Consider the following 14,850-nt stretch of genomic DNA (forward strand, 5'->3'; position numbering starts at 1 on the left):
CCCCGAGATGATTCTGGTTGTTCAGTGTGTGGAAGGGATTTCCTCTTTTTCCCCAAGAATCTCCCAAGATGCTTCTGAGCACATTGACCACATTCAGACTTGTCTGGCACTTTTTAAACATCAGCTCCACAGAAACCCAGCTCCAAAATAAAACCCCAAACTGTTGTGAAGCCACCTCTTTTCTCTCATAGGTGAAATATGAGCTCTCCCTCCAACACCTCACAGTGGCAAACTTCAGAAATTCTAGGATGTCCCAGAGCTGGTGCCTCTTTCTGGGCAAAAGCAAACCATGTTCTAAATGCTGAAATAAAAACCAGCAGAGAGCATAAGTATTGGCTTCATGTTTTGGTAATTATCAGGGGAGTGGAGGTGCAGATTACCACCAGAGTGCTTTCTATAGAATCAGAAATCCTTCCCATGAGAAAAGGCAGGGAATTTAAGTTTTAAATAAGTTTCAAACACCTTTTTAAAAGGTTCTTCCTGCTGCACTTATATGTAATGGGATTTATCATTTCTTGACCCATTTCTGAATAAGGCCATGTTTATGCAGACAGCAATAAAGAATATGTATAAAATGTAAAAACATACATGAACACACAACCAACCACACAGAAGTAGTATTTGCAAGGACATTTACAATAAATGGCACTAACACCTTTATTAAGATTTTAATTTTTCATTTGTGAAAAAAATGAATAGATTTTTTTTTCCCTTGTATGCAGAGGAAAAGCAAACTAATGGCAAAAATCAAGATTACTTTCTTATTTCAATACTGTCTTTGTAGCCACAAAGATACAATAATTTAACAGACAAGAAATACTGTTTATTGCAGACTTTAAGCTGATTCATGTGAAAAAGGCACTATGAAACTTAATCAAACTAGATGATTAAATTTGTCTAAATTAAGTGATATTATATATTATATATAATACATATATTATATATAAAATCACATGACCATATGAAACAGAACATTTTGTGACAAAAAATCATTGCATCTCCAAAAATAACTTTTTCTGTAAGGGATGTTTCTCTTTTCTTTTTTCCCCCGTTTTACCTTCAAGAATCCACTTTTCCAAAAGATTACATTTATAAAGGCAATTACAAAGGCTTTTTGCATGAGGAAAAACTGATATCTGGAATCAACACACAGAGAAGTCTAGATTATACACTGTTCTTTTTGATGGGTTAAGTTACAGACAAAAAAATGCAATTATGTTTTAAAGAAAAATATGCTGTGAGTTGCTGCATGGCTACAACAGATCTCATCACCTCTTTGAGCTGGGTTGTGTTACTATTTTCTAGTTACTCTTTCTTGTGCAATATTATAGTTCATCACAGGTGAAATATGGATAAAATCGATGTACAGAATATTATTTTGCTATAAACAGCATCATTAGTAATAAAACATCTTGGGAGTGATGCAGGAAAGATTCAGTCTGTGTTGGGCTGCTGTTCATTCCCTAAACATTTCCTCCACATTTGCTGGAGTCGACAACTTAAGTAAACATCCTGCAGCCAAATGCCTGACAAGAAAGACTGAGCCAAAAAGGACATAATTGCACACTACAGCAAGAGATGGGATTCAGAATCTTATTATTACTGAAGGGTTCAAGAGCTTTTTTATTGCTGGCTCAGCTTCCCTCAGATGAATCACCAACAAAGACGTGCTCCAATTTATCTGTCATGTTAATGCCGTAAAGCCAAGACTCATCTCTGGGTGTAAATGAATCATGTACCAATATTTTCACCTGTCAGGAATCTCCAGTGCTTTTCTCATCTGTTCATTTCTCATGATGAGGAGCCAGCAGCAGGTACTTCTGTGGAGACTACTGTAAATTTTCTTTATGTTGGCTACGTTTACAATACAATAAGACATTCCCCTTCACTGTTTCCTAAAGCAAAGCTGGATGGTTTTAATGCTATGGACAATGGAATTAAAGAAAAGAGGAAACACATTTAGTGGCTGCTTCCTTCATCAAAGGACTCCACACCTGAATCTGTGGCAGCTGCACTGATTTTTTCTTGTCGTCTTCTCATAATTTCTTGCAGTTCTGAGCTACCACTGCTAGCCTATAAACAAAAGAGAAGAGTTTACTTGTAATAAAGAGTTTGAGAGGTGCTGAAATTCCTCTGCCAGCATTTTGTTAAGTTTTGTTTGAGCAAACAGCAAGCAGTTGGTTTGAGCAAACTCACCTTGCAGCTCCAATACACAAATATTTACACTATCCTTAAATATAGACCAGAAAAAAATAATCTGCAGACTATTAAAAGCATATTTCATCATTGCTGAGCATCTTTAATTCCCACATGAGGTCCTGGCAGTGTTGGATATTTAGGGGGTTTATAAAATATGGCTTCAGTAAAAGCAGAGTTAAAGCACAATGAGTTTGTTAGGATTGCACACTTAAAAATTGGGGCAATAATATTTAGAAATTAAAACCCCAAAAATAAATCCTTGATGGGTTTAAAAGCTCACACATGCACATGGGATTACATGGGCAAGACCGAAGTAAGGATTCAGTCTCAGGCTCTCACAGAATTCACCATGAGGCATTTGCAGCCCAGAAATACAGATTTCAAATTTAGAGCACACTCATAGAAATTGGACCATATTATAATATTAGCAACAGTGAAGTATTGTGAGGACAAGGTTTTATTTCACCTTTTAAGAGTGAAAACCAGGTCTCCTGAACCAGCTGCTTTTTCAACATAAATGAAATTATTTGCAATGCCAGGACATCTATTCACTAGAACAGAACTTCCTAAAGTGTGCATGAATAAAACTAGGGGATTATAAACCAAGAGCTACTGTACTATCTGGCCATGACATGACCTCCAAAACTTCAGGAACTAAAGCCATCAGGAACTGCATAAATTCTGAAACTCAACCTCAAATAACCAAGGCAGAAATAAATATTTCAATTACTTTTCTCCCAACAAAAAAAGAATTACCTTGTTAGACTCTAAGCAGCTGCTAATTAACTCTTGTAGGGCATTTATTAGACAAGTTTGGACTTCTGAGTTTCCTGCAGAGTGAGGCCTAACCGGGGCAAGCAGAATAACAGCATGGAGAGGAAAAAACCCCTCTAATCCAGGCCATCTCTGCTTTTCAGACCAAATTCCACTACAAAACTACTTCAATTTCAGTACACTGAAATAAGATGGCTGACATGCAAAAAAATTTAAGAATACAAATATATCTTTACTAGGAAATGATGGATTGCCCTAGACTGTAGCGACTTCTATTCCTAAGAGTAAAGGTGAAATATTTCTCCCTTCCTTTAACTGGAAAATAGGGCTTGAAGAAGGGAAAAAAGCAATTTTGACAATGTTAGAAAATGATGCTCTCTGATCCACACTGGTCATGTGAAGTGTAAAATATTCATTATCATAAGCCTGTCTTTAAAAATATACCTGGTAGTTGATGCTTAAAATCATTTAAGTGAGACAGTCTCAGCCTAAGGAAAGGTAATATTTTAAACTTTTTTAAGATTTTCTTCTAAACAGGTTGTGGAGAATATAACTTCTCTGTTAGGTTGATCTCACATCAGATAATTTCTCCACTTGCCACAGCAAGTTTAAAATAAAAAAGTAGGTGCATCTCTAATTTTACAGGTTTAAAATCAGCACGAATTGTTCTTAGCAGTGGTTTGGACAAAAGCTTAAGGTGTTTAAGAGAAAAAACGTTAATTAAAGAAAAGTGGTGCTATTTCTAATGTTTTTGGACCCCTTTAGAAGTGGGGAAGATCTCACCTCGTGTTTTGATGAATACTGTCCCAATGAATTAATATCAAATAACTCAGGTGAAAAGAATGTTTATCAATATGATGGGAACTGAGGAAAAACCACCTGCCTCAGAGAAGGAGATATTTAATTCCAGAGGTTCAAAATTGGTTACCCAAACTAGGTGAGTGAGAAGAGTTGTCCATACCTCCAAGGCAGATTTCTGTACCGTAATTTGGTTGTAGACTCTTGACCCTTCTGGGCAAACAGTCCTCAGTTCCTCTTTATTGAGGGAGAAAAGCTGAGCTCCTGTCAGCACACCGAGGCTGTTCACAGTCCTGGGACACAGCAAGGGAGCAAACAGGAAATCAGCAAAACCACACTGGCCAAGGTTGTCTCCATCCCACATTACCTTGGCTAGGACTGCTAAATTCAGAGCAAACTTGGTGCAGCAGGACTGCTGAAGTCAACTGGGTGTATAAGTAGATTTTTTATAGAGGCTAAAATATATATACTATACTACTACTACTACTACTACTACTACTACTACTACTACTACTATTATTATTATTATTATTATCATCACCATCATTATCATTATTATTTAATATTAATAATAATAATTTTAATAATAATCTATACATATAAAATACATAGACGTTCTCTAGCTCTATAACCACATTGTCATATATTTTGATATATGTATTAGGTGCACTTATACACACATATATATATGTATATCCGTAGATGCATATATGTGTTTATAGATGAATATATAAAACTTATATATGTATAGATGTATATATGTGTGTATATATGTATATATATATGTATATATGTGTACATAAATATATACACACATATATATGTATATATACATATATGTATGTAAATACATGTGAATGTAAAATATATGTTTATAGATGAATATATATGTTTATATAAGTATATATGTGTTTATAGATGTATATATGTGTATATATAGATGCATATATACGTGTATAAATAGATGTGTATATATATGTGTACATAAATATGTATATATATATATGTCTATATATACATATATGTATGTGTATATATATAGACATGCAAAACATATGTGTTTATAGATGAATATATATGTTTATATATGGATATATAGATGCATATATATGTGTATATATACGTGCATATATATATGTGTATAAATAGATGTGTATGCATGTGTATATATACATATATGTATATGTGTACATAAATGTGTATATATACATATACATGTATAAATACCTATATATGTCTATATATACATATATGTATGTGTATATGTACATATATGCATGTAAAATATGTGTTTCTAGATGAATATATATGCTTATATATGGATATATAGATGCATACATATGTGTGTATATATATGTATATATATGTGTCTATATATACGTGTATATATACGTGCATATATGTGTACATATGTATAGATGCATATATATTTATATATATACATATAGGTATATGTATATATATGGAAAAACAAATTATTTTTTCCAAGAGTGCAGCTGATATCTCTTGATCAAAAAATCATCTTGATTTTCAGGAGGCTGCCTGATGTTAACAAGTGGTCTCGGACCACATCCTGACAGGAAAACAGGTCCTTTTCTATTTAAAGGAGTTTTGCTGCCTCTGCCCTGGGACTTACACAGGGTTGAATCCCTTGGACTGCAGCCAGGCTTTGACATCCTCGGGGGAGGAGTCGTAGGTGATGTTCACCACGGGGATGTTTGGCCGTGGCACGTGGAATTTCCTCTGGGCAGCGCTCCGGCCGATGGTCAGCCTGTGCACGAGTTCATCCTGCACCTCCTCCATCTGGGATTTCCTGCCTAGAGAGAGAGACATCTCACAGAAATTATTCTCTTCTATCAAAGCCAAGTAATTTCTTCTATGTCACTTTATGTCACTTTAAATCGCCAACTTTTTTTTTTTTTTTAATTCATTCATTAGATCTGATTGAATTATTCCCCCATTGAATATTTCAATATTCCCAATCCTCCCTTTGCAAAACAAAGGAAAAATAAACAAACAAAAATCCCCAGACAGAATTCAACTAAGACCCCAGAAGGGAGAGATGCCTGGATGCCACAGAGAGGTGCAGAGCAGTGTGACAGCACCCAAGCTGTAGAATAAAATGGGAATGGAGGGTTATTCAATTGTCATAGCCTGCCTTTTTTTTCAAACAGAATTGAGGGTTTAAAAATGTAAGCAAGAAAATAATGAGGAAGGTTGTAAGATTGCTCACACTGTTGGAAGGTAGCACTTTCCACACACAGTTCTTTAGTTGATAGTTCGTTCAACTTTTTAGTGCAAATCAACATAGGCAAAAACATTTCACAGCTGCTGACATATATCAACTTATGTCTAATGAGCTATTGTAGCAATTGCATTTTTGACAGGGTTTTGAGAAATTTGAATTCACTCCAAGCCTGGAGTGGCTGCTTAGCTAAAACATTGTCACACTTCACATTAAAAAAGGAATAATAAAAAAAAAAAAAAAGGGGTAGCTGCTCTCACCAGAGACTCAAAAATTGGGCAAGATTAGTTTATTTATCTTCTCATTTTAAACAAAACTGTAAGAATTCATTATCCCCCAGAACCCATTTGCTGTTTGCTGTTCATTAGCAGGCAACAAACTTAAATGCTTTTCAGTCATTTCAACAAAATCAATTATAATGACAGTGAGAATTGTTTAAAATTACTATAAAAATTTCTGTGGATAACTTCACAAAAATAGGTAGAATTCAATAAAGTATAAATAACCTTTTGGGTTCATAGAAGATACTGATTTCACACAGTTAAACTCTCTGTGCCATAACATTGGAACAACTATAAAAATCCTCTGACAAACAACTCCAATTATCTCAAAAATTCTCAGGATTTCCTTGCCAAGATATTTTTAGTGATCTTTATTCAACCTTCTCACTTTGATACACAAAGAGTAACTACACCATCCTCTCAGTGCACCCAGATGGCCAAACCTATTCCTCTTCTCCCATTACACTGATAGGAACAGCTGAAAACAACTCAACTTCAACATGAAAAAAGCCCCTGTAAGATAGAAACATTTTTGCCTTCTCTACTTTCCTTTTAAATTCTCTCAAAACCTCTCCAGGGATCAATATCTCCAGCCAGTTAAACAAATAAAAACAAGCTTTACATAGGCCTCTAGGATTATTTCTTTATTCACCAGAGCAAAAAGAAGAAAAAATGTTGGTTTAACCATCTCCTTTTTTCTTTTGCAATAATAGTCTCAGGTTGAAAGTGGAAAAAGCATCTCTACTATGATATTTGAGGCATTCAGGCCCTGTTGTGTAGGGTTTTCTCATCTCCCCCCACCCTGAGTGTGAGTCAGAAGCCCAATGATACGAGCTCAGTGATTTGTGCAAATCTGACAGGGGTTATACAAGGAAAGCCTTTAAGCAGTGTCATCAAATCCTGCACCCGCTGTTTCCCCAAGCAGGAAGAGACACAGAACATTGCTATCTTCCTTCTATTTACTCAGATTTTGAAAGACTTATGCTTAATCTAGACCAAGACTGTATCAAGAGACAAATATTTAGCTGTTAGGTAAGAGATCCTTCCCGTTGTTAGATGGGTTATCAGAAATAAGCAGGGTGTGGGGGTTCTGCTGTGTTCTCTGCAGGGCTCAGGTGGGTACTTGGCCAGCAGGTTTCCCACCACCTTTGCAGAAGAACCTATTCTGTGAGGGTTTTGAGGTGCCTGAAGCTCATTAACTGGGCTTGGGTGAGCAGGATCTCCTGTGTGTGACCCACAGCCTCTACAGTAACTCCTACACCTCACACATGCCCTGTACCTGAAGCCAGGATCATGGTCTTCTCATTTTCCATCTAGAATGGATGGAGAAGGCCACCATGGATTCAAGGATACAGCCATGCTATGGCAAAGTCCTTCCACAGAAATAAAAATTTCATTTTTGTGCATGTGTGTGGGGGAAATCACCCTCACTTTCCACATCTTTTGTAAGTGTTTATTTATCTGCTTTTATTTAAATAACTCTTTTCTTTGGGAAGCAGCAGTGAAGCCTGTTCCTCCAGCCAGGCTGTTCTCCAGTTATGATTTCCAGATAGACAGCCCATTAGGTGAATATAAGGAAAAGTTCCCAGAGCCTTCCTGAGCTCAGAGTTTAGGCAGGAGCTTGTCCTCCACCAGGCAATGTCACCACAGACTCCACCACAGGATTATTCCCATCCACTGGGGACAGGGGGCAAAGAAGCCCTTCCCCAGAAAGGATTATGCTCAGTGCCAGGTTCTAACCTTAGGTGGAAGCAGGATTTGCTGGTAAGGCAGTGAGTATGAAAAGCTGTCAACTCTTGCACTACAAAAAGCTCATTATTTTTACAGCTATTACTTTAAAAGCTGTAGCAAATGCTTGCCTACATGTTTCAGTTATTTCTAAGCCAAGCAATCACACTGCCTAAAGTGCATTTAGGACAGAAATTACTGACTAAAGAAGCTTTTCTAACCCTACCTGCTTTTCAGTCAATACCAGTTAGCAGCCTCAGCATGCCTCAATTTGGCATATTTATAAGGTGGCCTTAATCAGAAATTCTCAAGGCAGCCACACACTGTTGGATGCACATTCCCAAGTTTTTCCAGCTGTGGAGGTATGGGATATGTTCCTGTGTCCTCCTGGGACAAGGACACCAAAGTCTGCTCCATGGCCTGCCAGTTGCTGCTGCTTTGACCAAGCTAAGGGGCCCCAGCTGTAAAGTAACTCTACAAAACTATTTCAGTGTGGTTCCTGTGCATCAGCCAGACCTGCAAGTGTTATTGAAGCCCTGAATACATGCATCAGAATGGTGCAAACAACCTAGAAATATGGATGATCATGAAGTGTGAAAACCACGTAACTGGTTTTACAAGCAATGTAGGTTGTAATGTGGCAGCGAGTTCAGGTGGAAAATCTCCATTAGCCAGCATATCAGCATGGGCATTCCAGTGTTAAAAACACTGACTAGAGATCCCAGGCATGGGAAATTTGGGTTAGATGTTAGAAAAAAGTTTTTCATGGAAAGAGTGATAAAGTTCCAGAATGGTTCTGCCCAGGGAGGTGGTGGAGTCATCATCCTTGGACGTGTTTAACAAAGCCTGGATGTGGCACTGGGTGCCACGGTTTAGGTGAGCTTGTGTTAGGGCATGGGTTGTACTCAATGATCTTAAAGGTCTCTTCCAACCTGGTCGTTCTGTAAATTCTGTGATTTAGGATGGGACAAGTGTAAAGAGTTTTTCCCTAATTACCATTATGGTAATTGTAACAAGGCTGGCACTTGGTGCCATGGTTTAGTTGATGTGGTGTTCGGGCATGGGTAGTGCTCAATGATCCTAAAGGTCTTAAAGGTCTCTTTCAACCTAGTCATTCTGGGAATTCTGTGATTTAGGATGGGACAGGTATAAAGTGTTTCTGCATAACTACCATTGCAGTAATTATAACAAGGGTCAGAAATCCATAAGTATTTCACACACACACATCCACCTGTATTTTAAACATAAAAGTTAAACCCAAATTTTTCCACCAAGATTCATCTGAAACACAACTTTAAGGAACTTCAGAATTAAGCCAAGCACACAGAACCAGGATGAAAGATTTTATCATGCATCCTAGGGCACACTTACGATCCACGGGGATCTGCTTCTGCCGTTGCGTGTCGCGGGCCACGCTGCCGCCGCTGTCACTGGAGGTGCTGCTCTGGCGGCTGACGGCGGCCGGTGCCTTGGGCACGGGCACTGGGATGGGAGCTGGGGCACTGGGGGGCAGGGGGACGGGCACGGGCACGGGCACGGGGACAGGAGCGGGCGTGGGCGGCGGTGAGGGCGTGGCGGGGGCCGGCTCCGGCTGCTTCGCAACATAGTCCGTCCTCTGCTTCTGCAGGAGGCACAAGGGATCAGTCAGGAAACAACATTTGGGCAACACGTCAGGCAAACCCAGATTTTCCACCAAATGGTGCCTTTTATTCCACTAAGGCATCTCACTTGTCACGTATCATTCCAAACTTTGCCAAAAGTTGATCTGACATCAAAGTTTGGCATCGGTTTCTGTTGTGTTGTGAAGGTCCCCGGGACGAGGTGAGAGATGAGAATTTGATTCTGTGTTCTCAGAAGGCTGATTTATTATATTATGATATTATATTAAAAGAAAATTATATACTAAATTATATACTAAATTATATACTATATACTAAAACTATACTACTAAAAGATACATCAGAAGGCTAGAAAAGAATAATAATGAAAACCTGTGACTGACTCAGAAAGTCTGACACAGCTGGACCGTGATTGGCCATTAATCAAAAACAATTCACATGTTTGGATACACAATCTCCAGACCACATTCCAGAGGAGCAAAACATGGAGAAGCTGAGGCTTCTCATCTTCTCAGGAGAAGAAATTCTGGTGAAGGGATTTTTCATAAAATATTACAGTAACAAGTTTCTCTGCTGGACAGAAGACTCACAGCAAGGAAATCCTCTGAAACATGTTTCCTTCTTTCAAGGAGATGAATTCTATCAATGAGATTGTTTTTAAACCTCAAACTTCTGTTAACTGGTACTTTTTAAAAGCTTTTAAAACTTTGGACTTATTGAACTTTATCAGTGTAAAAATTCATATTTTAGAGATGTTATTTAAAAAAAAAACCTAACCAATGAACACGTCCAGCGACACCTAAACTCAACTGATATTTTAATTTTTATAAATGTCACTGAGGGTAGCATAATGCATTGTTTTTTGAACTACAGACAGCATTTAAGAGGTTCCTCCTCCTCCTATCCATTAATTTCTGCCTTTTCAGCTATTGACATGATCACTACAAGCCATCTCAAGGCAATAATCTGATTTAAAAATAAGCCCCACACTGCACAATTCTTGGAACAGGGCTGTCATTTCTTTCTCCCCCACTTCATGCACGTTCTATCAACATGTTAGCTATCATACTGCTAATAACTAACTAGCAGGTGTCTCAAGAATAACTTGGGAAGTTATTTCTTCTTTGTCTTTAGAAGGGGACCTGTTACATAAGAACACCTGTATTTTTCCCAGAGCAATCATAAAGACAGACAAATCCATAAGCCATCTATGCTACCCCTTTCTCTCAGGCAGTTCAAACTCCGTATCTCACTGCTTAACGATGTTCCCTCTCACAATTTTGGACTAACACAGCTTGAATGTTCAATATTAAAGTTTGTTTGCTCAATAGAGATGCCTCATTTCATAGTCATGAGAATCTGCTTACTTTGGTATGAAGAGAGATGAATGCATTCCCCAAATTCATTGCTCCTTCCTGAAATATCTTTTCCTATTCCCTTGGAGGCAGAGGGTTTTACAGCAGATCAAGCAGGGAAATATTTGTAGAAGCCATAAGTTAGAATTTGAGCAGCAGAGATCAGTGCCCTGACAACAATCAAACTTTCCTTAAATGTCAGCAAGTGCCCTTGTACAGGAATCCCCAGCTCAGTGAAGTCCAGCTGATGGACAAGGATTTATCAGTGAGTGTAAAATTTATCCCATTGGCTTATCTGGCCAATCAATTAAGCCTGAGAAAGGAGTCTTACTTCCCTTGGATGATTTTTCACCTAAACCATAATAGTCAGCTAATAAATCAAACATGTATCCCTGCAAAACATCTCTGGTTAAAGTCTTTTGTTTGTTCATTTGTTTCTTTCTCAGCATTTAGTTGTTCAAAAGCCTCCATCTTAACTACTTTGTGCAATGTGGGGAGATTTAAAAAAAATCGTGATTGACTTTTCTGTATTTTACTGCTTCAATGTTATGAAAATGAATGCTTCTTTAATTGTCAATTGACAAGGAAAGTGAAATGCATAATATAAAATTGAACAATTTATGAAACTTGCCCTTTGGTGGAGAGAGAGTGCCCCACTAGGAGTATAGCAAATACGCCATCATTTATTATATATAGATGTACTGTGATAGATTCAAAAACCATATCAAAGAATTTATAAATTTCACAGCTACTAAAAGATTCCAACGATAATTCATATCCTTTTATCTTGTTGACAGATTCCAGTTATTAGACTGTTATCTCCAAAATGTACATTTTCATGTGTGTTTTGACCTTCTTAAAAAAACACAAAGAAAAAGTAAACCTTTTTCATGATAGAGAGGATTTGTTACAAGCCAAGATATCCACTGCACACTGCCACAATCATAACCCAGAAAAAGAGAGACTAAAAACTCCATGTAACTTTCAATGAGTGCTACTGGAGGAGCTGCAAAAACATGTTGTACTGCAATCATCAGCCTCATCAAAACAACTTGCTGCAGTGAAAACAAAAATTAATCTGGAAGCGTCACTCAAACTCTAAATTTACAAATGCAACCGCATTAAAATACACTTTGCATTTTGCTAAACAGTGCCCAAAAACCAATTATGCATTTGAATCCCATTTAATGCTTCTTTTTTTAACTCCAGATCTTTTGAGGACATCCACACATTCATCCCATCACTTCTATTCAGTGCTATAAAAAGAAGCATGCACTATGGAATTTGGTGACTAAATAGTCCAAGAGGGGAAATTTTGAGATTCAATATCAGAAGAGTAATTCAGTTACCTCTGAAAGCTCTCCCAGTAATTGCTGTGAGGAAAATGGAGTAAATCACATCAAATAGTATTGTTAGAAAGGTAAAAAGTAACTGTCTCACACATCACTCCTGAAATTTCATACACATTAGCAATTTAAACCAAAGGAACATTAGTCTTAGTAATTACCTCTTCTTAATCACTAGGAAAAATGCTAATGGTTCCAACCCTAATTCTTGATCAGTGTAAAAGAGTGAGAACAATATATTTTCAAATATATTTTGGCATTAAAAAAAGGGAATATACTTATCAAATTATGGGAAAAACAGACAAAGAGGCATTGGAAACAACAAAACCAGTGGGAAATGTTCTCACTAAGTTAACACAGACACAGAGCTCTCAGTTTACTCTCTTTCTGAAGGTTTCAGTGCCACATTCCTGTTTGCACAGTGACACCAGCCCACCAAGAGGGCTGCAGAGCATTCAGCCTCAGCTTTGTCAAAGGCTCTGAGGTTTGGATCCTGTCCTGGGGCTGCACTGAAGGGACAAGAGGGAACCAAACACCCATCTGCAGCCAAAAGGGCCAGTGAGCCACACAAGACTGGGAGAGGAAATTTCAAGCAGGGTCTTTTGCCAGAGTTTACTGTGGTGGATTCAGCTATTGTGCAAACAGCTGCCCACTAAAATGCCATTAAAATCCCTAAGCTGTTCTTTGCAGGGTATACCACATTTGTGATTTTAGTGAATTGACAGGAAATATAGACAGAATTTACTTATTCAAATTGTTATTAGCTAGCATTTGTCCCCATTTCAAAAGAAAAAAAAAAGGGAAAAAAAAAGAAAAAAAAGAAGGAAAAAGAAAAAAGAAAATCTGCACCTTATTAAACATTTACTCTCTGCCTAAAGGATTTTGTACACATCACTGATAATATAACTGTCTCACCTCCAAAAGGGTGTCAGGAGATTAATTAACATGCCCACCAAGATACACAATTCTATCCTAATTATGTTCTACAAACTTCATTTTCAAGAGCGTTAAAACAAAGTTAATAAAATGCACAGAAAACAGGAAATACTGGGATGAATTATTTCATAGGTTCACCAGCAATGCTTTTACAAAATAAGAAATCTGAATGCTTGGGAAAGTCTTTATGTTCATATATAATAGGATAGTGAAATACCAGTGCTGGCTCGCAATAAAATTAACAGATTAAATGAGCAACACTGCAGAAAACAATAATTAACAATAACATAAAATAGAAGAATTCAGCAAAATGCTGTCCTAAAAGTACAAGAGTACCAAACAAGCAAAAATACTTTTTCCTGGAACTAATTCAACTGACCACAAGACAAACACTGTTACAGCCTCTGACTCACAAAGATAATTCAATAACTGGGGTATTGCTGGCAATGTCCTGCAAGTATCACCTCAGTGCTCTCAAGTGACTTTTTGGGACCTGGATCCTGAAAGCAACTGACTGAAAAATCAGGATTTAAAGTAATGTGTGGCCTTAGATATCACCAGGCAGGGGGACAGAGTGAGAGCTAAAAAAACCTTTGCAGCTCTGAGAATAATTGTGATAATGAGGTATCCATCTCTCAGAGAAGGGGTGTCTGTAGCACAATCAAGTGAAAAAATCCTCTTTTTAAATGGAATCCTTAATTCCTCCTACCAATCTATGAACACCCTTTGGAGAGCAGTGCACTGAAGGTTATTAGTCTGTAAAGGAAGACACTGCCTTTGTTTGTAACACTTATCTGCAGCTGGCCACAGCAGCCAGGCCACTGTGCAAGTGACTTTTGAAAAGCTGAATATGACCCGGGAGAGCAGCAAAAGCTGCACAGCACCAGGTACTGCTGCTGTGCAGGGTCTGGCAAAAGTGCTGATAGGAACCACCTTGATTTCCTGCTCTTTCTACAAGTTCTCCTGTCTGACTTTGGGCAAGGCATTGATTTATTTAATTATTAAATCAGTTCTCTCTGAAAACAGCAGCAATGCCTCATAGTGCTGTTGTGAAAATAAATGCAAACACTTCCCAAGCGAACCATGTGTCCAGCACAGGAAAACAGACAAATGAGAGTGCTCAGGAGTGTTAAAATTATAATAATCACCACCAAGTTTAAACAGCATTACTGACATGTCTTGGTAAAGACTTCATTTATCCTGTGCAATTCATGACATTCATAAATAATTTCACAGTAGTTCAAGCTCACATTTGAATATGATCAAGCTGTAGGATAACCTGCCAGAGGGCAAAGTAAAAAACTTATCTTAAACGGTGTTCCCTGACCCTAATTTTCATAGGCCCATGGAGAATGCTTTATGGAAATGGTTATTTTATTTTATGCCATGTCTTGTCATTATTTCAAACAGAGAACTTCAAACCCTGCAGTGCATTACAGAAGAATAATGTGAGAATCTCTACTCAAAACTTTACTCAGCCTGCTCAGGACTTGGTGGCAAATTCCAAACACACAAAATAACATGCACAGGAAGAAAAAAACCAAGCCAGATCTTTAAATCAGGATTTGA

General features: G+C 37.7%; 1 protein-coding gene across 7 annotated transcripts in view; it reads right to left on the reverse strand.

Annotated features, from left to right (window-relative positions):
* Positions 1-618: 618 nt before the first annotated feature.
* The window catches only part of EPS8 (epidermal growth factor receptor pathway substrate 8), a 124,090-nt gene continuing 109,858 nt past the window's right edge, over positions 619-14,850 (reverse strand). For all 7 annotated transcript variants that reach the window (XM_058023033.1, XM_058023035.1, XM_058023028.1 and 4 more), the window contains 4 exons: positions 9,397-9,646; positions 5,408-5,588; positions 3,935-4,064; positions 619-2,073 (listed from right to left, as the gene is read on the reverse strand). In XM_058023033.1, the coding sequence (XP_057879016.1) occupies positions 1,960-2,073; positions 3,935-4,064; positions 5,408-5,588; positions 9,397-9,646 (675 nt within the window). In that variant the 3' untranslated portion in view covers positions 619-1,959. The remainder of the gene's footprint in view (positions 2,074-3,934; positions 4,065-5,407; positions 5,589-9,396; positions 9,647-14,850) is intronic.

The sequence above is a fragment of the Melospiza georgiana genome, chromosome 4 (assembly GCF_028018845.1).
Source record: "Melospiza georgiana isolate bMelGeo1 chromosome 4, bMelGeo1.pri, whole genome shotgun sequence".
Taxonomy (NCBI): domain Eukaryota; kingdom Metazoa; phylum Chordata; class Aves; order Passeriformes; family Passerellidae; genus Melospiza; species Melospiza georgiana.